The 22,290-nt window shown below is 31.1% G+C and overlaps 1 protein-coding gene and 2 long non-coding RNA genes across 3 annotated transcripts; 1 reads left to right on the top strand and 2 right to left on the bottom strand.

The window, feature by feature from the left end:
• The first annotated feature begins 7,944 nt into the window (after positions 1-7,944).
• Positions 7,945-9,265, top strand: LOC127151684 (uncharacterized). Its single transcript, XR_007824765.1, has 2 exons — positions 7,945-8,366; positions 8,612-9,265. It is a non-coding gene; the product is annotated as an uncharacterized LOC127151684 (long non-coding RNA).
• Positions 8,499-13,440, bottom strand: LOC103495986 (cellulose synthase-like protein H1). The gene is made up of 9 exons (XM_008457692.3): positions 13,137-13,440; positions 12,737-13,055; positions 12,531-12,656; positions 11,025-11,141; positions 10,728-10,940; positions 10,499-10,610; positions 10,235-10,413; positions 9,571-9,921; positions 8,499-9,155 (listed from the first exon to the last, which is right to left on the bottom strand). The coding sequence occupies exons 1-9, from the start codon at positions 13,397-13,399 to the stop codon at positions 8,601-8,603; spliced, it is 2,235 nt and encodes a 744-aa protein (XP_008455914.2). The 5' UTR covers positions 13,400-13,440; the 3' UTR covers positions 8,499-8,600.
• Positions 13,441-20,916: 7,476 nt separating this feature from the next.
• On the bottom strand, positions 20,917-21,503 carry LOC127143985 (uncharacterized). The gene is made up of 3 exons (XR_007815473.1): positions 21,344-21,503; positions 21,175-21,270; positions 20,917-21,093 (listed from the first exon to the last, which is right to left on the bottom strand). It is a non-coding gene; the product is annotated as an uncharacterized LOC127143985 (long non-coding RNA).
• Between the last annotated feature and the right edge of the window lie 787 nt (positions 21,504-22,290).

The raw sequence follows: 22,290 nt of genomic DNA, 5'->3' as shown, positions 1-22,290 counted from the left end.
AGAAGGAGTGAATTCCTTCTTGTGTAGCTGCGTTCCCAGCTCCCCATTCAGACGAATCCCCAAAATGGTAGGCATATTGAGTCGGCTACATAGGCCACTCTCACCCATACAAATCAAAGGATCGCCTACATAGGCAGGAGTTCACAACTCACTCAAGATTCAGGTCAAGTCACCTATAGTCATCCTGGTGAAATGTAGTCTCAACTAGTAACGGTGTTAATAAGAGAGACTATTCATTTCATGGTCCGGTCTTATACAAACTCTTTGTATAGAATACCCCCGCTCTAATGTCTCGACATAAATGATTAGGATCAAATCATTTGTAGCACTTTAGAACAATTGTAACAACTACAAAGCAGACCGTATTCGTAGTGTCACCAGGATAAGGTATCCAGCCTTATCCATTTACTACAGACCATTTAGGTTATCACTTAAACATGATCCACTTGTATGTCTCTACATACATGTTTAGGTTACAGAAGATAACCTTGGATGTTAGTTTATTGGTTTTGTGAGTTAATGCAACTAAATATCAAATAAAATAAAACACTTTATTTTATTAGATAAATAAAAAGTTTGTATTATATATACAATTACAAACTACAAGACCACGAGATTTAGGGCATCAACCCCAACAACATCAACTCCAACTACCATTCTTGTCTTCTTGTGAACCTTCCTCGCATGATGACGTAGATCCTCACCTAGAGATTATACTTGCTAGATGAGCTCTTCTTGTGTAGCTTTTATGTGAGGTCCTTTGTGATTCATTAGTTTCTTCTTTTGTTCCTATTCCTACGTTAAGACACTAAAAACTCGGTAAAACAAGTATGGAGACTTATGTACAATGTATTTCTTATGAATTTACAACAGAAGTTATGCGTTTTGACACTTTTACCACGCTTTTTGGTATCATTATTCTATCTAAAATATGATAATAACGTGTGTTTCTACAAGTTACCACAGCCTCAAATTTAAAATCATGCTTGTTCTCAAGCATCACTCCATATTATGCTTGTTCGCAAGCACAATTCCTCCTCGAAGACTTATCTTCCTCTTTGCACTTCTAAACTTCTCAAAATGTGAATTAAATTTATTCGTTATTTAGAGTCTATTCTCATCGTGTACTTCTCACTATGAAAATAATTCTAGGTTCAAAACGCGGCAAGCTTAATACTCAAAATATCTTTGTTTATTCCCCACAAGAAATGTCTAAAATTTCTGAAGAATTTTGAATCTTTTGGCAAATAATGCTTTTTATTTACTTATTTACTTGGTAATTGGCGTTGAATGGGAAATCATAGGCACTATATGAGCCTGTTCCTCTCCTCAACTATAACTCTTATCGCCTCTTATTTCTCAACTCTCAAACTTTTACTTTGAAGCTTTGCTTCTTATTTTTTATGAGAGGCGACAACATTGAAGTTGTTATTTCAATTGAATAAAAGAATGAAAGAATTTTTGAAAATTTTAACGCCTTTTGGCTTTGCTTTAACTTTTGTTAAAACGCCTTATTGTAAACACCTTAGAGGGTTTTCAAAAAGTTTTAAAAGCTTTGCTTGGACTTAGCACACCCGCAAATTTAAAATGTGGCAATGTCCTCATTGCTAAAAATGAATGATAAGATTTATCGTAGAAAAAACTTACAAAAGAGGTTTGAGGTAAAACTTGCTCGCCTAATAAACTATAGAAATGTTTCCTAAGTCAGTTTCCTTAACAAGTTAAACCTTTAAATAACAAATGAAACGTTATTTCACTGAAGTAATCATTGAAACACAAAAAAAAAAAAAATTAAAGTTCTTATACGCGAGGAGTCAAGCTCGCGACAAGAAAAATTAAACAAATAATGGTTGCATCAAAAAGTGTACTTGTATTGCAAATATCATAAATAAAAAGGAAATACAAATTACATAAAATACAAATTCTATCTAAAAGGCCATAAAGAAGTAGAGGCATCTACCTTCACAATAACCTTGTATTCAATAATAGAACCTATGGACATGAAAATTGGATATATTGATACTAACAAATAATGTATAATACGTGACATAGTTGGTATATATTATTTATGTAAGGGTATATATTACGAATATACCTAGGTGGTTCAAATTCAACCATGTACACAAATTCATGCAGGTAACATTTTGTATGAGCACTCAGGAGATCCTCTAACTTTATCCAATGCAGCTTCAAACTTTTTGGTAACTAATGTTCAAACCATGCTCACAACAAATATAATGGACTATATCTTTAGAAGTGCTAAACTCCGAGCCAGCTATACTTATTTTAGTCTTTATTAGGTACTTAATAATAAAAAAAAAGTAGCTTGCATGTGATCTGTTAAAGAAACATCTACAGAACATGTATGTTCACCATCAAACCTAATAACAATCCATAAAAATCTGTCACCATGGAAAAAACATGAAGCACGTACTGACTATAAACATTCTTCAAATATGCATGCACTGCAAATCAAAATTTGCTTGTTTGATTTAATTGTACGATATTGAAAGTTGTCTCTAATGGCAATGACTTGAAAGATTTCTTTCAACAAAGCTCTCATTAAAAGCATGTCATGGTTTTTTACTTCAAAAGTGGAAGAAATCTTTGACGTACCAATATTTTCAAAAAGGTGGCCCTCATCTACATGAATGTCTGTTGGCAATGAATTGGAAGTTCTAAAATCCAAAGGAATAGCCAACCAGACAACAGAATGAATAATGAGAGCAATGTGTTGTTGCTCCACATTGTTATCATTGGTAATGGGCAAGTCTTTCTTAAGACATTCTATAGGACCTAAGCTGAGGTATATGTCCACATCATCCATATCAATAAACGAACTAATTATAAAACGACCTAACTTGGATAGAAGACTATTGTGTAACTCTTGAAAAGACATGCATTCATAAACTAAAACTTCTGATACTTTATAACTAATATAGCTTTCTAAATTGTTAAAAAAAACCATTATAATATACTGCAATGTTGTTCAAACCAGATAAAATATATATATCTATCGATAATATATCCTGGTATATAATGATCCATTTAAACCAAAACAATTTCAGACACTATAAAAAATTATAAAATTATCTTTGAATATATGAAAAACATTACAAATTGGATGTAATATAATAAGTATAATCTTGAAATCATTACTCTCAAATTCAACAAAAACACTGATTACTAATGTAAGAAAACAAAAACAATTGAAATACCTAAAAACAAATATATTGAATAAGATGAATAAGATGAAACAAATTTACTTCATCGGAAAACTTCATGGCATACTATAATTTACTTCATCAGAAAAATATTAATAAGATAGAAACAAATATGCACTCACCAAAAAACTTGAAGAAGATGAACTGAATAAGAAAGAATGGAAGGAGAGAGAAATTGGTGTACACTTCACCGGAAGAATGAAAATTTGATGGAATGAAAGATGATTGGAAAATTTTTCTCTAAATTCATCGGAAGGATAAGAAATTGGGGGAGAGAAAGATGATTGAAAATATTATCATAATTATATTGAATATATACCATATTTACATTAGGATCACTAATAAATGACTACAACTACATTAAATAATGAAAATAAATATCTTAAATAATTAATAGAATAAATATGTAAGTTTTAATATAAATAATAAATATAGAAAAAAATATTTATGGTAAAAAATATATAAAATTTCATTAATATGTAATATTTAATATTAATTAAAAGGACAAATTGATTCATATAAAATTAGTCAAATCTTATTACTAAAACTAATAGAGAATTGAAGACATTTATATAAAATTATAGTTGGATTAAGTATTTTCTCTAAACTTTTCATATATTAATTTAACAAAAATCCAGCACGATTACAAACATTGACATGATGCCCAAACAAAGCCAAATCAAATAAAAATAAGTGGACCAACAACTCCCCTATCTACTGAATCCCATTTTGCATTATAACAATGAGTAAACCAATTACAAGTTTTACAAATAAAATTAAGGGCTGGCAAGAAAAATATGAAAATAGAAGATTTACTTTGGTTAAATGATAAATTTTTATTTAATTTGATAAAATAGCAAAATCGAAAAATATGAAAAAGAAATTTCTGGAACAATGTCTTAAAGGCCCCTACTAAGTTAAAAAATTGAATCATAAATACAATTATTCAAGAAACCACAAATCCACTATAATTAAAATCAAACCCCCAACACACAATTAATACCTATCATCATCAAAACTCCACATAATCTCTGCAATTGTTTCATATCTTTTTCAATCGTACGCGTTTAAGCATTCAAACGTTCAGACAGAAACGATTGGAGCTAACTTCCACCTTCGTCCCCTTCAAATTATTCAAAGTCTTCATACATTTGGCGCAAATCAATGTATTTTCTTCTTGTCGGTTCCTCCGACTAGAGACTCATGTGTCGAACAACCCACTGCAAACCCAAAGAAGAATCGCAACAGAAAAACAAAACAGCCACGATGAAACTCACCGTGAAACTTGTCGAAAACGCCGCTCGACCCTTCTATCCTCCTCCCCACAGCTAAACCCGTGAAAGTCGACTAAATCCGACTCCAACAAACGTCGAAACGTTAGAACCCCACCGCAAACGCACGATCAACGTCGGACGCTGTCAAACACTGCTCAAAAAAGCCTGTCGTCGCTTACGTCGAAACTCCGACATCTTCCTCTCTGTCAGCCGCACTTTTCTCCTCTCTTGTTTAATTTGTAAGAAAAACTTTCTCCCTCTCACTATGTTTGTCTCTTGTGTCGACTGCCCTCTCTCAATCACCTTCTTTTTTTTTCTCAAAATAAAACCTAAAAGAAGAATATTCAAATAATTGCAAAAACGTCATTTGAGACATAATTATAATTCTAAAATTTAAATTCAAATTGTTATTAAAATATATATTACGTATTATTTATAAATTGTTTAAAATATATAAAAAAGAACTGACAATTCTTGTATTTATATTTGCTATTATTTTAGGAGAGCATCAAAAATTTAATTTCAAATTGTTATTAAAAAATATATATTATGTACTATTTAATAAATTGTTAATAAATTATTTAAAATATAACAAAAATGAAGATCTTTTATTTATATATATATATATTTGTCATTATTATATGGGATGTTGCTGCAATCTTGTCTAGCAACAAAATAATCGATTTAGTTAAGATTTATCGAATTTGAATGTTGTTTGCAAAATACATCATCTCTATTTCCAATATCCTATCTCATTTTTTGAGCAATTCAAATACATTGTAAATTTGGAATATATGGATTATCCTATACCCAAGGGAATGATACTATATCTAGATGACCAAATTTTTTACCTTTTTGTGTGTGTCCCAAATCTGTTGTTTATAAGATCATTCATACTCGACATATGCATGTTTGGAAAATCTTAATTCTATTGGTTACTATAAAGTTCGGTTAGTTAAACAGCTATGACTATGATTTAATGACACTATTTAGGAAATCGTTCTTATTCTTGGTTTTGTAACAAATCCATCTTAATGTTAAGTTTTTTTAGTGGAAAAGTATATGATTATATGAACAAATATTAATATTTGAATATGTGATCATGATATATAACGGATAGTTTATCACATTGTGTAATTGTGTTGTCAATAATGCTATACATTCCGTCAAATATTGTGGATCTAATATGGAAAGAACAATAAGTCAAAAAAGTCTGCGGTAGGTAGTTTTGCTATAAATCAAAAGATCTCTAGGATTGCTATTTTTCAGTTTGTTATTTACAATTTTTCTATTTACATTGTTACCTCTAAAATTAACATCGAGCACAAAGTCTTGATTCACAACATCCCTAATTTCACAACATCATGCCCAAACAACGTTTGTTACTTTCCAGGCACGAGATTTGTTTGTCTAAGGAGAGCTCTTAGAATAGAACATATATACTAATATTAGTAACCAACTCTCCAACTTAAGAAATAAAATCAAATAAAACATTTATCGATCTTTAACTCAGTTGAAAATTGAATATTAAAAGACTTAACAAGTTGAAATTATATTTATAGTTTAAAATGGAAAGAAAATGGTTTGAATAGATGATCTTTTGAACCATTGGTTCTGATATCATATCAGTTCATTGGTTGATCCGAAGTTATTAATAATTTTAGATAAATTCAATATTTATATAATCTCAAGTTTACCTTATGGGTAAAAATATCTACCACAAGCAAAACAAAATAAAATAGTTTTTATTCTTTTTCTTTTTTGTCTTTGAAATTACTAAATAAAATTTATGGTAGAATAATTGCCAATTGTCATGTTTTAATATTTCAAGTTAACAAATTTATGATTGTGAAAAGAAGTGATCAATATCCTTCTTAAAGAGAAAAAAAAAAAAAAACGGATTGGAAGGGCACTAAAAGAAAAAAAAAAATGTTAAGAATAAGGTTTAACATTACTTTTGGTTTTTTCAATTAATTTAATCAAAAGTATTAAAAATAGTCATTTAAAATTAAATGTCATTTTTGTGGTATCAAAACACGTTTTATTTTAATATGTTTAGGTTAGAATTTTAAATTAATTATTTAATTTATTATAAGTGCTCGTCTAGCTCAGTTGGTAGAACGTAGTGCTCTTAATCTATAGTGGTGTTTGTCTTTTTATTTGCGCTCTTTTATTTTTTGTCTTAGCTGATCTATTCTGAGTTGTATTAAAGTTAAAATCATAGATAATATCCAAATAATTGTTATCACTTATATATTCATTAACATTTCTTTTTATAATGAACTTGAATTTAACACTATGTTTGTACTCTAACCATTTTGTTTTTCTTTTAATCATTTCGAATTGCTTCCTCTTGGTTTTGTTGATTGCATCCAACATATTTTGCCTCAAGTACATTTATACTTCTTTCATTTTCCCTCCAAGAATTGTTGGTAGAACATGATTTGTGTAATTGATGTTTGACGATTGCTACAGCTTTTGTCCCTTTTATGTGTTCTTTCTCTAATTTAAAAGTGTTAGATAGTTGTTGGAATGCCTTGAATTTGTAATATATTGCTTCAAATGACTAAATATATGTGTCTCGGTTTTAAATCCAAGTTGTATTTGTATTTATGTTGTTTACGATTTTGGTTATAGAATTTAAAAGAGTGACCCATATATAAATTCTTTGACCCTAAATGTGTCTATAATCTGAAATCTACTATTCTCACTCGAATAATAAAACACTCTTTAAATGAACTCTTTGCATTTCCTGCCTTTTTTTGTCAATTTCATGCCATTAGTTTTAATTTCTAAAAGGGAAAAATAAATATTTTCACGATAAATATGTAAATATGTATATTTTATTGGTTGAGGAATCAGGACACCTATATTCTTTTGTGAACAACGTTAAAACCTATGAAAACACAACTTTTCAGTAATTTATCTCTATTGTAATTTCTCAAGTATCGAAAACACTTGAAACCAAAGACTTTTAAGATACAATTTTCGAGAAGGTTATAACACCAAATTTGCTAGCCATTCTATTTATTAGATAAACAACAATGAGAGAAACATCCACCCAATAGATTTGAGAGAATAGTTGAGATCGAAAGAAGAGCAGTGTTGAGCTAATTTCTACAATATGTCGATGTTTTATTTCAACAACTCATTTTGTGGAGGTCCATCTTAAAAACAAAATTGATTAACTATCCTTTTTTGCTCAAAAAAATCTTAAACTCTCCCCTCCATTGATTTGAAATTCCAATCAACCATACAAACCTTCTAATTTACTTCTATTATCAACAATAAGTTCTAATCTAAACTATATATGTGAAAAAGATTAAATAAAAATTTATCAACTATTATAAAATATTACTTTTTTTAATATACATGTTTCAATTTAAAACCACAACATGAAAGTTATGAGAATGAGACACAACCACTAAACTACAATCATAATTTGATTAAAACAAAAAATTATTTAATATATACTGAAATTAGATTTTTTTTAAAAAAAAATTAAAAATGAAAGACATATTAAATAGGGGATTTAAAAATGGTAAGTAAATCTATTTAGAAGAAGAGCAAAATTTTGTAAAGTCCTTACAATCCCAAGTGAAAATATTGTAAAGTCCTTCGAATGCCAAGTGAAAGTAGCCACAATAACCACACGTCAGACCCAATAATGGACAAGTATTTCAACCCAATACCCACTTCTCCATTTCTTGATCTTCACTCTCACTTTTGACCCAATACCCACATCTCAATACTCTTCATCTCACTGCTTATCGAGAAAGATCGACCTCAATTCAATCAAAGAACAAACAGAAACGGTCGATCAACAAAGAAGAAGTAGCCAAAGACGATGTGGAGAAGAAATTGCAAGGTAATGAAGAAATCGGTCAAAAATACACGAAAATGAGGGATTTTTTTTTTTTTTTTTTTTTTTTTTTGCTATTTTTGTAATTACTCTATTGAAAACTTTTAAAGGTTGAAAAGCACAATACAATCAACCAAATTATACAAAATAATACCTCCATATGATTTCAAAATACCTCTACAACACTTCTAGCTTGAATATACTTCTAATTCCAGTAACTAGTCAGCTCATTCATTTATCTCACTTAGTAGGTATAATACAGAAGCATACAAACAAGAATGCCAAAGCACTTGACTTACACAAGGTGGACCACGGAAGCCCATATTTTCCCTTTGCAAACATCCCCTTCAAGAATGACCAAAAGCACAAAATCAGCCACACACTGCATGTCACCTCGCCCACCCCAAACTCTACCACATTTGGCTGCCTTATCCTTAAGAAAGCTATTGAAAGTGCTAGTAGTTGAATAATCAAAATGGTTGTGCCTGGCACAAACAATGGGGACTCATCAAATGTGAAACGGCCCAAATCTCTATCACTACTACTCTCTTTGTCGTCACTCGAAGAAGATGACTCCTTTTTCGTTACTTCAAACACAGTCTCTGACAGTCCTAGTAGCTTGAGAACCACCGCCACTGCCCCAAGCAAGGAAGCACAGATTGTGTTTATCCTCGCCATTCTCTCATTATTCCACCACGCTCTTGCTGATTGGCCTGTTTCCCAATATTGTAACAGTTGTTGTAGATTGTAAAACACAAACAGCAACAAAGGGATGCATCCTACTGGTTCTTGTACCTGCATTCAAAATTTAAATGTCCATTTGGTGGATGAAGAGACGTAGCAATGTTTAGAAGATACTCTCTCATTGTCAATTGATTATTAAATGAAATCTGTATTTTTAATAACTTACAAGCTCCTATATTGGGTAATTCCAACAGGTAGCACATCTAAAGCTAATAATTAAGAGTGTATGGCAAAAGTATTAAAGATTTGCAAGTATAGCAAAGTCTACCCATGATAGATTCTAAGGTTCATAAACTCTTATTAGCAATATGGTCTATCATTAATATAATTTGAAAATTGGATCTAAATTTAACTAAATTTGCTGGAATTTTTGTGTTCTGTTATATTTGGAATATCTTATATTTGCAACTGTCCCTACAAAGAAAAATTAGTAAGTTCTGTGAAAGAGATTGAATTTTCTACTTGCCTTGGGCAAGAAATGGGAGTTGGCAATCAAACAGAACGCTGGAAGAGTCGCATAACAAATCTCCGGAATAGAACGAATCCCCCAAAGAGATATCCACACGGAGACCATACGTTGCCTGAATTGGAGCTTACCAAAGAGAGAATTGAAAACGGGGCATTTTTTGCTGAAGAAAATTTCTAGTAGTCCTGTCATTGCTCTCTTTTGATGGTTCAATGGAATTGGACCACCCGAGGGAGCACATCCTAAGAAGGCTGGTGGAGTTGGTGTAAGGTAAGCAGATTTCCATCCCATTTTATGGATCTCTGATCCAGTCAACACATCCTCCAATAAGGATCCATATAGCCAACCGAACTAAGAAACCAATCAACAATTATTGAACCACCAAGATAGATATTACATAATTAGGTTCAAAGCTGCATTTACATTTTAGACATGTCATACCTACAAAGATTCCAGGTAAATTTTGGGAAGAATATCTATGGTCATGCTTACATGAACTAGAGCTAAATTAAATATCAAAAGTTTATCTGATTAACAATTGTTTAGCATAGAATTTGGGTATTCAAAATGGCAAACAAACGATTTAATCTAATTATTTTTGTCAGAACTACAACTCAAGTTGTTAATTAAGGGGGAAAAGGGTATTTGAATTGAAGTAGCAAACCTTGGTACCCCAACATGAATTGATTTCATAGTCAGAGGTAGCAACTTCCTTCAGTGATATGATAGAATTGGATAGGCTGTTTGGATAATCAGTTAGGCTTCTCAGAGCATGAGCTGCTGAGTTTACAAACTCTTTCGAATTTCCAAATGTTTTATGCAATTCATCGTCGTAATGTTTTCCTGAAAAATGAATGGAAATAAATCATGCAATCAAACATAAAATGAATTAAGTACTTTGTGTAGAAGCATTGATTCTATTCATTACCAAAAATATTTGCACCATCTGGGGATTGACCATATAAAACTTTTCGTCTATGGATACATCCTGTTCCCATATAACCAGGCCCTTGTATCCCCGCCATTCCACGAAAAGTGAACTGCCAACAAAAAAAAAAAGTAAATACCAGATAACAAAATATTGGTTTCCCAAAAGTGAGCTGTCAAAAGAATATTCAATATGAAGAACAGAAGATTCATTCATTTAAATAAGTCACCTCCATCATGACAATCCATTGGTTCCCATATGGATCATCTTTGGGTCCATTGTAAAATCGTTGGGGAAATTGAACAAATGCATACTCTTTATCAATAGTTGGGTCTAGGAAGAGACACATTCCTTGTAAAAGAACAGAAGGATTATTGACATACATGTCACAGTCTACATTCAAGATATAAGGTGCATTGGTCATCAATCCAGACACTCTGGCCTGCACAGACATACATTACAATACTCTTTAAGAAAGATCACGGAATATATGGAGGATTCAAGATAAAAATGATGTGAAAATTACCAAAACATTCATTGCACCAGCTTTGTAATGATGTGAATGTTGAGGTCTCTTCTCTCTCGAGACATAGACCAAATGAGGCAATCCATCCCGAAGGCCTTCCTTGTTCTCCCAAATTACCTGCAAATGGTAAATGTTCAAAAGTTAATATTCTGTCAACAATTGCTTAACTATTTCAGTATTATACATCTGAATATCAAACAATTGTTAGAAATGGTACAAATAGTTTTTCACTTTTCAACAATCATACCTTTTTCGCTAAATGTTTTACTAGGCCATCCTGGTGCCTTCTCGGCATAGATTGATACCAAGACCAATAGAAAGCTTTTTTATCCTTTCATTTTTTCTTCAATTTTTTTTTTTTTTTTTTTTTTTTTTGTTGACATGCTTGAACCATCAATTTTGTGCTTTCTTAGTGACAATCCCGGCAAGACGGAAATTGGGAAAGGTCAAAAAGTGAAAAGTTTAGATAAGCATTTAGTTTTTGAAAATTAAGTCCATTTCCTCTCAACTCCTTGCGATCATTTGCATTTTCTTAAAGCCATTTGGTAACGATTTTGTTTTTTTATTTTGTTTTTGAAAATTAAGCCTATAGACACTATTTCCACCTCCAACTTTCTTTCTTTGTTATCTATACTCTATCAATGGTTTAAAAAAGCAAGCTAGAACTTGAAAACGAAAAAGAGAAGCTTCCGAAAAGTTGTTTTTGTTTTTGGAATTTGCTGAGAATCCAACCATTATATTTAAGAAAATACAAATCATTGTAAGATGTGGAGAAGAAATAGACTTGATTGTCAAAAACAAAACAAACAAAAATAAAAAAAGAAACGAAATAGTTATCAAACAGGGTCTACATTTCTTTTGTTTTTTTTTTCAAACTTGCCTTGCTTTTTTAGAACATTAGTAAAAAGTAGATATCGAAGCAAAAGAATTATTTGTGAAAGGGATATATACAAGCTTAATTTTCAAAAAAAGAAAAAATCCAATTTATCAAACTCGCTTCTTTCCCCCAACTTTGTAAAGCAAATGGTTATCTCGTTCATCCATTTTGATTATTTAGAAAGTGAAAGAAATTGAAAAGGAAACTAAATAAATATCTCCAAAACGCTCTATCAATGATTCCAAAAGAGAAACTTTTTTCCTCAAAATTGTGCAAAGTATCAAAACAGACTTCATTTCATTGAATAAACAAAGAAAGAAACAAAAAAAAAAAAAAGGTGAACGTTTACAATACTATTCAAACACATCTAAGAATCAAAGACAGACCGAATTTTCCGAAGCAAGAGTCGATGAAGACCCCAATTTTCTTTTCTTTTCTTTTCTTTTTCTTTTTACTTGGTCTCTGTCCTAGCTAGGATTGTCACCAAGAAATCACAGAATTCAGGGTCCAAACGTGTCAAAAGAGTTAAAAACGTTGTATTCATCACTCAATTCCGGCCAAGATGACATCAATACAAACCAGTAAAATACAATCGTTGGATAGAATAATTAATGATTAAGAAGTTGTACCTTAATTATAGGAGGATGATTATTTGATTCTATGTTAGAGAAATCCGCCAAGTCGCTCGTAAGATCTGGGGACACAACATTTTTAGCTGCTTCCTCAATGTTCCGCCTTAGCTTCTCATACTCATCCTTATCACACAGACAATAAACACATAAATCTCTATTGTAATCCCCGAATTATCAAAACCACATCTCCTAATTCTTGTTACCTTCATTCTGCTCCACTCGCACTGGAATTCCTCAGTTCCATCAAAGCTCAAATCACCAGAAAAATACCTAAACGGAGCCCCAACTTCAGCTTCATACTTTTTACAAAAAGGAACCCAAATTTTGGCGAACTTTAGAGCTTCGATAAGGGAATAGAAAGTAATTGGAGAACATCCATCGTCCGAAACATAAACAGCCAATCTATTAGCCGGATAATCAGCCGCTAACAAAGAAAGCACCGTGTTAACAGTGACCAACGGCGGCTCAAGTAGAGGATCCGCCGTCGTAACGAATACATCAACGGGAGGAAGCTCATCGACTCTGTAAATGGAAACATAAATCAAAGACAGAGAGGAAGAAAAAGGAAAGAAAGAGTGGAAAATGGTAAGTAAATGAAGTTACCGTTTGAGGAGGCGTTGAGGATAGGTAGTGTAATGGATGGGATTCCATGTGACGTTGATAACGAGAAGCCAAGTGAAAGTGAACCAAAGCTCGCAGAGGAAGGCGATGGTGTGGAGGTAAGTGAAGGCATGAGAACGGAGGGTGAGGAAGCGATAGAGAAGAAGAGAAAGGAGGAGGAAGAAGATTGTAAGATCAAGTAATCTCTGTATTGGTCTTTTAACTTCTATTTTCTCGTATAGAGGCACTGTGTTGGGTTTCGTCATTGAATGTTCTCTTTTTTTAAAAAATTCAGTGGTGTTTTTATGACGGCTTATTTATAGAGAGATGAATACTTACTGTGGTGCAACTCTTAATTACAGGTGTGGTGTGACAATATTTTACTTTTCTCTTAACATATATATTTTAATCGAAAGACATGCCCACCTAATTCTAAGTACGTATCTATCTCTTACTTTTTGCACTATTTTTTATTTGTGCATTATATTCTTTTCCACTACATTATATATATTATACGTAAAGATTTCTTTTTCTAACTATTGTATTATGTGAAAGAAAGTTAAAAATACGATTTTGATCTCAATTTCTCGGATACAAACATAATTTTAATTTATACACACATTTAAAGTATTTAAACCTCAATTTTAGTAAATCCAAAATTTGAATATAAAGCTTGAATTTAATGAAATAGGTAGTAAGTTATAATATATATTTTGTGTGAAAGATATTAAAATAAGGTATGATGTGGAAGAATTGTAACTGTAAGTGTTAGATTGTGATAGTATTGTTGGAGGATGTAGAGAGAAAGAAGTAGCCTAGAAAGCATTTTATATAACAGTTATGTTATATTATAAATATAATATATTAGAAGAGGGTGTTTTGAAAAGTGAAGTTCATTGAATACAATATATAATAGGGTTTGAAAAGGGAAAGGTTTTAAATTCAATATTGACTGTTGCCTACATTTGATTTGACTACAATTTTCTTGGGGGTCAAGGTGGAGTTGATATGATACCATATGTGTCCTCATGTCTTCTCCTTCCTCCCCAAGACATACATTTCTAAATCTATATTAATACTCTTTTACAATAATAATAATAATAATAATAATAATAATAATAATAATACTTGTTGTTGTTGGGATCTTCATGTATCATGCCTAACTTTTCCTACCATATTTATTTTCTTACTTATTTTTTTATTGCCTTTCTTATTCGTACCAATCAGACGTGAACCATCTTTTCAATTATATCATAAACTTTTTTTTTTTTTTTTTTAATTATGAGTTTGCAGATCTATGCTTCTCCAAAAACATACTAATATTTGTTTAACTAGTTTGATTTTGACATAAAAAATTATGAAAAGCGTAGAATCTAAGTAACCAAATGTTAACGTTATATGGGCTTTTTTCATAAATATAAAAAAACGACAAAATGTTTACATTCTATAGAACAATTCTAACCATGGAAAAGTTTAGAGGCCCACTGTATAAAATACCAAAAATGTCCCGTCAACTAGTCGTCAATAACCGCGTGTAATATATTTGCGATTTATACGCGATCGTTTAGATATGATTCAATACATACGCGATCATTTAGCTATGGTTCAATATATACGCGATCGTTTAGATATGACTATAATTTATACGCGATCGTTTAGATATGACTACAAGGCGATCGTTTAGATATGTTCAATATATACGCGATCATTTAGATATGGTTCAATATATGCGATCATTTAGATATGACTATAAATTATAAGCGATCATTTAGATATGACTACAAGACGATTATTTAGATATGATTATAATTTATAGGCGATCGTTTTAGCTACAACCCGATCGTTTAGATATGACTACAATTTATACACAATCGTTTAGATATGACTACAATTTATACGCGATCGTTTAGATATGACTATAATTTATCTTTTCAATTTTATCGTTTTATTTTGTTACACGATCGTTTAGATTTATTTACATAATCGTTTACTTTTTTTACACATTGTTTACATTTGTCTACTCCAATCCAACTGATTTTTTTTTCAAGATTTTTTATACACGTTATTTTAGTTTTTTACACGATCGTTTCTTTTTTTAAACGATCGTTTACATTTGGCTACTCCAATCTAAATGATTTTTTTTCAAGATTCTTTATACACAATCTTTTTTTTACACGATCGTTTCCATTTGGCTACTTCAATCTAAATGATTTTTTTTTTCAAGATTCTTTATACACGATCTTTTAGATTTTGCTATTTTGTTGTACACAGTCTACAAAGTCGTTTAGATTTGGTTACCAAATGTAAACACGTAAAAAAGAAGAAGAAGAAAGACGATGGAAAGAAATCGCAGCAAAATAGAAATACGATGGAAAGAAATCGAAGCGAAAAGCAACGAAAAGGAAAAGAAGAAAAACGATGGAAAGATTAAACAACATAAATAAAGAATTGAAAAATAAGAAAGATGATGGAAATAAATTGCAAAAAAGAAAAAGAGAAAAGAAGAAAGACGAAATCGCAGGGGAAGACGAAATAACAGGAGAAAGACGAATCGTGAGAAAGAATAGAAAGATGGAAGAGTAAACCTAGAATATTTAAAAAAGGATTAATCTTATGGGTTTTGTTACACAGGCCGTAAATAGTTTACAGTTTTGTTCATTTATGTAAGTTTATCATGTTATAAATATAGAATGTTTATTTAATAATTTAAATATTATAACCAAAATTTAAAATCACAATAAAATGTTAATATTGATGCCTATTTTTTTAAAAAATAAAATAAAAGTTAATTGATTAAAAACATATGGCAACAAGAGGGAATTTCTCTTGTATGGCAAAACCAAGGAAAGTTAAATGGCTAATTGTAACCCAAAACAACTAGGGTAGTTTTGTGGGTTAATTATCTTGAATAATTTATTATTAGATCATTGTAGGTATAGATTAATTCGAATCGAAAAGTTTATGAATTTATTTAGCATAATTTATTGGATTAATTAATTATACATATGAATATTTATATTTAATTAAAGATTTCAGAGTTTGATATGAAAAATACTGTTAGTTATACAAGATGCATTTAGATTATCTATGGAAAAAAATATTTCTCACTACATTTTATTTTAAATACTTTCTTTAAAATGAGTTTAAAATTTAAACAGAGTTATGAATATATTTTTTCTTGTAGTAATTTTTTTAAATGACATAGTAAATATAAGTAAGAAATTATTATTGCATATTTTCTTATGAAAGACAGTTATCCAATTTTAAAATAATTTGTTAACAAATTGTACTAATTTTATTCTAAGTCATTTTTTAGAAATACAAATTATTTATTGCCGATTTAGAATTAGCGATAGCGACGTAAATTTGTTTTTAACATATATAATTACATGCTCTAACGCATGAGTCCATATTTATAACGAGACACATTTGACGACATTACGAGCGAGTTTAGAGGGTGTGTTGCAAAAATGGAATTAGAACAAAACAATCTTATTTGAGCGAGAAAAGAAGTATTAATGAAGAGCGCTGGTTCTTGGCTATAGAACAAAAAAAAAAAAAAAAATTGTAATTAGAGAATTGAGTGAGTTTGCATCCAAGATTGCATGAAATATATTTTTTAAAAAAATGGTTTATAAATATATTACAAATACATATCTTCAACAACTTTCCCAACCTATCATGTATGTTGAAAATACTAAAAACATAAAGTACAGCTTTATTGGTTTTTTTCCCTTTCTTTTATTGAATCTATTGTTGTGGACTCCAATTTCATATTACTAACTAAATGCATTTGATGTTCAAAATTTTCTTTAAATTTTAAACCCTCTTAAATTTGCATGATTAAGAGATTAATTTTAATTTTTTTATAAAGATTAATTTGCATGATTAAGAGATTAATTTTAAATTCTTTGTAAAGATTAATTTGCATGATTAAGAGATTGATTAAGAGATTAATTTTAAATTCTTTGTAAAGGTTAATTTTAATTAATTTTCTGTCTTACAACATATAACTTCAATTGGTTAAGAACTCAGAAATTTGAATTTTCTGGGGGTCGACACCGAGATGTCTTTTGGAAAGTGAATAAGGAAAGAAGCTTTTAGCCTGAAAGGGAACACAAATCAATTCAAACACAAAGTACTATAGAACAAACTCATATGGAAACAAACCGTGAACGCTTTAATATATATATATATATATACACGTTAACATACACTTTGTAATATCTTTACAATTGTTGGTAAAGGATTTGTACAATGATAGAATGAACATACATGTTTTGGTACCAACAAGCTATTTAAAATAAGTAAATCAATTGCCGCAAACATGGTTTCACTGTTCAAATGGATCGTAACAAAACCTAGTAAGAAAACAAAATGAAATGTTAGAGTATATATGACTCTCTACGTCAAGATAAGAATATAAGAAAGGTTTATATTTAGTTCATTTAACTGCAGCACATTCACATACACAGCACATTCCATCAACTTAGGATTGCTTGTCTTAATTTCACAAGACTTTTGACCAACTTACATGAACTCATTCTACAAGATTCTGTTTAACCTTACTAATGTTTCTAAGCAGTAGGTAACATTTTTTCTTTTTCTTTTTTTCCTAACTTGCCCCAGGTCACTAGTCTAAAATGTTTAAGGGAGGGGTTTATGTCCACCATCATCAGGCTAAGAAAACAAGCAAGAGCAGATTTTTTTTTTTTTTTTTGGGGTTTATTTGGATGATGTTATATTTATTTGGATTTCAATCATGTAGAGCACCTTTCAGACCTCATTGTAGAACACACGTCAAAAGAGGTTTGTTGACCTTTTCAATCTGGCTGCTGACTTTATATTCCCATTGACATAAAACTAACAATTGCATCCTCCCACCAAGGTAATAAACAATGTAGGTGGCCAATCTAATAAAATATAAGTAAAGACAGAAAGAGAACAGTCAAAACAGGATGTCAATTGGTTATGAACACATGACATTTTATCTTGATGTCAAATAAAACTTCCAATATCATAAAATACACACCAAGTCGAGAGCTACATGATAAACATGCTAGCTCCTTAAAGTTGGGGAGAACTTACGTTCGCTCAATCCAGGTTAGTACTAAATGGTATGCCAGTGAAGGTATAAAACTTCACATGTACATGCAAAGGAATGCTCTTTAATAAAAATACCTGATCAAAAAGTTAAAGAAAATTAGGAATTACATAGAAACCAGCAAATATAAAAAGTGGCTTCATGACGATTTTTCAAAAAAGAAACAAGTGTAAAAATCTTTCCCCTAGTAACTGCCAATTTCTTTGCAGAAAATCAAATTTATAGATAAAAAATTAGAAGAACGATTCTCTTCTAGAAGATTTTAACAGAACAATTATCATGAAAGCTTGTGGTGATGCCATAATGGTATGGTAAAATGGATGGGAAAGGATGTACGGATGAAGTAAATTTTTTAGTTTTGTAAATTGTAGTTGCATAAAATCAATCTCTCATCAAAAGTTCTTAGCATTGGCACGCTTGATGTAATGTCCACAGAAGTAAGCAAAGTCTCACCCCAGCATAGGCAATCAATCTTGGTAAGGGAGCTAATTAAGTTTCCTATACCTTTTGCATATACACTTGCATAAATCAATTCGACGAAAGACTCTCTGGAATGATTTTACATGAGGATATAACTTCAAATTTGTAGTCATAAATTCCAGCTGGCAGATATATACAACTTATGGATAATTGACATCAAAATCAATAGCAACAACAACACCAAGGCTTGGTCCAACAATTACCATTGGCCTTTTAATATAAGATTTCCAAAGCTATAGTCAGCATAAGGGAAAACTTAATTAGTTTCAATATAACTGGACAAGATATAAGTGTGATTGACAATAAAGAATTATTAAAAAAAAAAGACTTAAAAAGAAAAGGATAATAATTATTGATGAAAAAGCTTATAGCAATGATGAAAAAATTAAACAAGCCTATAAGTTATAGCAGTAAAGCAAGTGTCAACATATTATGATTATACAGGAAGGGAACATAATTGGAATTGAGAGAAATTTGCTAGAAAAACAATCTAAACAGGTACCTGATACAAATGAACACATTTAGAAATCACATAACATGGTGGGAGTCTTTCTATCCTTGTGAAAAAACAATGTGAGATAATCAATTAAACATTCAGTTAATACTAAAGCTAGTAACAGTTGTAATAGCTTGAGTGACAATAGAAGAGAATAACACAAGAAACTTTGTTAACCCAGTTCGGCCAATATTGCCTACGTCTGGGGAGCTGCGCACAACCCTGATGAGTAATTTTTATTAATATTCACTTTAGGCAATATAGATCAATACAACATATGGTACTCTGTTTAATGATTTCACTTAATAACACGTGTCTTGACATCAGACTCCAAGTTCCCCCTGAATTACTTATCTTCACGATGTCTAGCTTCAAGCTTCCCCTGACTACATGAGTGAATATCTTTGACAACGTCTTTAGATCCCTCTAAAGATCTCCATGATCACACAAATCACTGTTTCATCTGTTACTCACACTACAAGAAATTTGGCCTTTAATGTCGGTTTAAAACCGACATTAAAGGCCTTTAATGTCACTTGGCGACCGACATCTTTGTGAGCGTTATTAAAGGCCTTTAATGTCGGTTGGGCTTTAATGTCGGTTTATAACCGACATTAAAGGGGTCTTTGATGTCGGTTATAAACCGACATTAAAGACCTTTGATGTCGGTTATAAACCGACATCTTTGAAGGTGTTATTGAAGGTCTTTAATGTCGGTTTATCTTTAATGTCGGTTTATAACCGACATTAAAGCTGTCTTTAATGTCGGTTTATAACCGACATTAAAGATGTCTTTAATGTCGTTTTTAAACTGACATTAATGTTGCTTAGTGCACATCTTTAATGTCGTTTTTCCACCGACATTAAAGACACATTTAATGTCGTTTTTCCACCGACATTAAAGACACATTTAATGTCGTTTTTAAAGATTCATTTCATGTCGTATTTATAATAGTTTTTATGACGGCAAAACCGATATTATTTGAGTCGAACTACGTCCGGAAATGTTCGTCATCGTATATTGTAAAAAATAAAAAAATTGCTTGCACACTAGCTATAATGCCTACTACTCAATGCACACAATAATACCTAATTCACCTGCAATGCACACAATAATACCTAAAATTCCAGCATACACTTCCAACACTTACATATAGTCACATATCAATAAACACAACTATATTCAATACTATAAGTCCAACTACTCCAAATCCTCCAATATATACACTTATATATAATCACACATATCAAACAACACATCCTACCATCCATGGCAAACCAATAGTAAACACCTAAAACGCATAAGATCCAACACTAAAATACAAGCACACTTTTCCACACTTCCATATAGAACTACAACAAATACACATCATCCAACACTTACATATTATAAACACAACTATATTCAACACTATAAGTCCAACTACTCCAAATCCTCCAATATATACATAATCACACATATCAAACAACACATCCTACCATCCATGGCAAACCAATAGTAAACACCTACAATGCATAAGATCCAACACTAAAATACAAGCACACTAACGCCATTAAAGATAATATATAAGATCGTGATTTATAAACACAATAGAAGGTTCCTTCACTAACTAAAGTATAGGTACAAACTATCTAACAAACAACAATTAGTACGGGACCACATGCCCTTCAAAAAACTATAGGACTGCCGTCCCCTACAAAAACTTAACTCGACCAACTACTAACCTAACTACAAAAATCAACTACTAACCTAACTACAAAAATCAACTACTAACCTAACTACAAAAAGCAACTACTTACACAAATCTGCTAACAAAAGCTGCCCATTCAGTTCGAATCTCATCAATCTCCTCTTGGCTATATGCATTTTTGGTATTGAACTACACACAAAGAGAAAGATATGGAAAGTATGAGTTTGGATCACAAATTGTAATATGTAAAAAGTTAAAGTAGAAACTTACAAGGTTAGTAATAGAAGTACTAGAATTATGCACTATCTCATGTATGTACTTTTGCACGTAGTACCCGCACCCTACAGAATCCAATTGACGAGGGCACTGCATGTATATCAATTGAATACAAATTAATCTTATGTTTCATAAAAAGTAATAACCTGTAAATGCAAATTACCTTTACAGGTCTCCATTTTGGAGTTGATCGATAGCGTTGTAGATCGTGTTTCGCTTGCCATGTCTTCAACCCTCTAAATATTTTTAAACATTAGAAGACAAGAAAGTTAAATAAGAAGTAATAAAGTAAATACACTTACACATTTATGATTCCATGAATGTCTTCATTGACTTTACTCCGAAGAGAGTCCAAAACATAAACGCAATTTTCACGAAGATCGATAACATGCAACATCCAATGAAAACTACAATAAACAACATCTTCAATGTGAGTACACATTTAAGCTCAATGGAAATATATTAATGTGTTTCTCTTCTTTATTTACCCGGTATTATATGGAATTAGCACTTTCTGTTCCAAGTTAACTGCTTCTAGCTGGTTGGCTAAATTTCTGGATCGAAGATCACGATCTTTGATATGTGACGATATTTTTGATTGGTCAATGACAAAAAAATTCTTTGCACAGTCACATTTATCCCAAAGACATCTAAGTAAAAGCAACCATAGTTAAAATATCAACAAACTAACTACAAAAGTGGTATTGGAGATAAAGATGAGTATAAGTTGTCTACTTACGTAATATACGCTAGTATACACATATAGCCGATTTCAACCATGCCGCAGTAATGCAACAAATCTTCACGAGCTAAATAAACAAATTTGTCACTTCCAAATATGTGCTCGTTCATTGGGATGCGAATCATGTCTACATCCTCCATGTTCTTCATGGCATGTCTATTTAAAAGCTTAATAATGCCGTTAACGTCAGTATAATTTGAAGGGTATACGACATCCTTCCTAGTTGAATGCTCTTATCACAACCAAGGTTCTAAATTCAAAATACATATACAAATAAAATCAAAACTTAAATAGTAAAAAAAAGATACACACTTGTTTGTCATTGATCGTAGAAACAAGCCGACGAGGCCATTCTATAATGTTACCCA

The sequence above is a fragment of the Cucumis melo genome, chromosome 11 (assembly GCF_025177605.1).
Source record: "Cucumis melo cultivar AY chromosome 11, USDA_Cmelo_AY_1.0, whole genome shotgun sequence".
Lineage (NCBI taxonomy): Eukaryota > Viridiplantae > Streptophyta > Magnoliopsida > Cucurbitales > Cucurbitaceae > Cucumis > Cucumis melo.
Note: the sequence above shows the minus strand (reverse complement) of the source record. Positions and strands in the feature narration are given on the sequence as shown.

Bases quoted from the DNA above. Each gene is read 5' to 3' on its own strand.
- LOC103495986 (XM_008457692.3), bottom strand. From the start codon at position 13,399: ATGACGAAACCCAACACAGTGCCTCTATACGAGAAAATAGAAGTTAAA. The intron at 10,414-10,498 runs GTAATGAATAGA...TTCATTTTTCAG, and splicing joins AGATGGTGCAAATATTTTTG to GAAAACATTACGACGATGAA. The intron at 9,156-9,570 runs GCAAGTAGAAAA...TTTTGAATGCAG, and splicing joins ACTCCCATTTCTTGCCCAAG to GTACAAGAACCAGTAGGATG.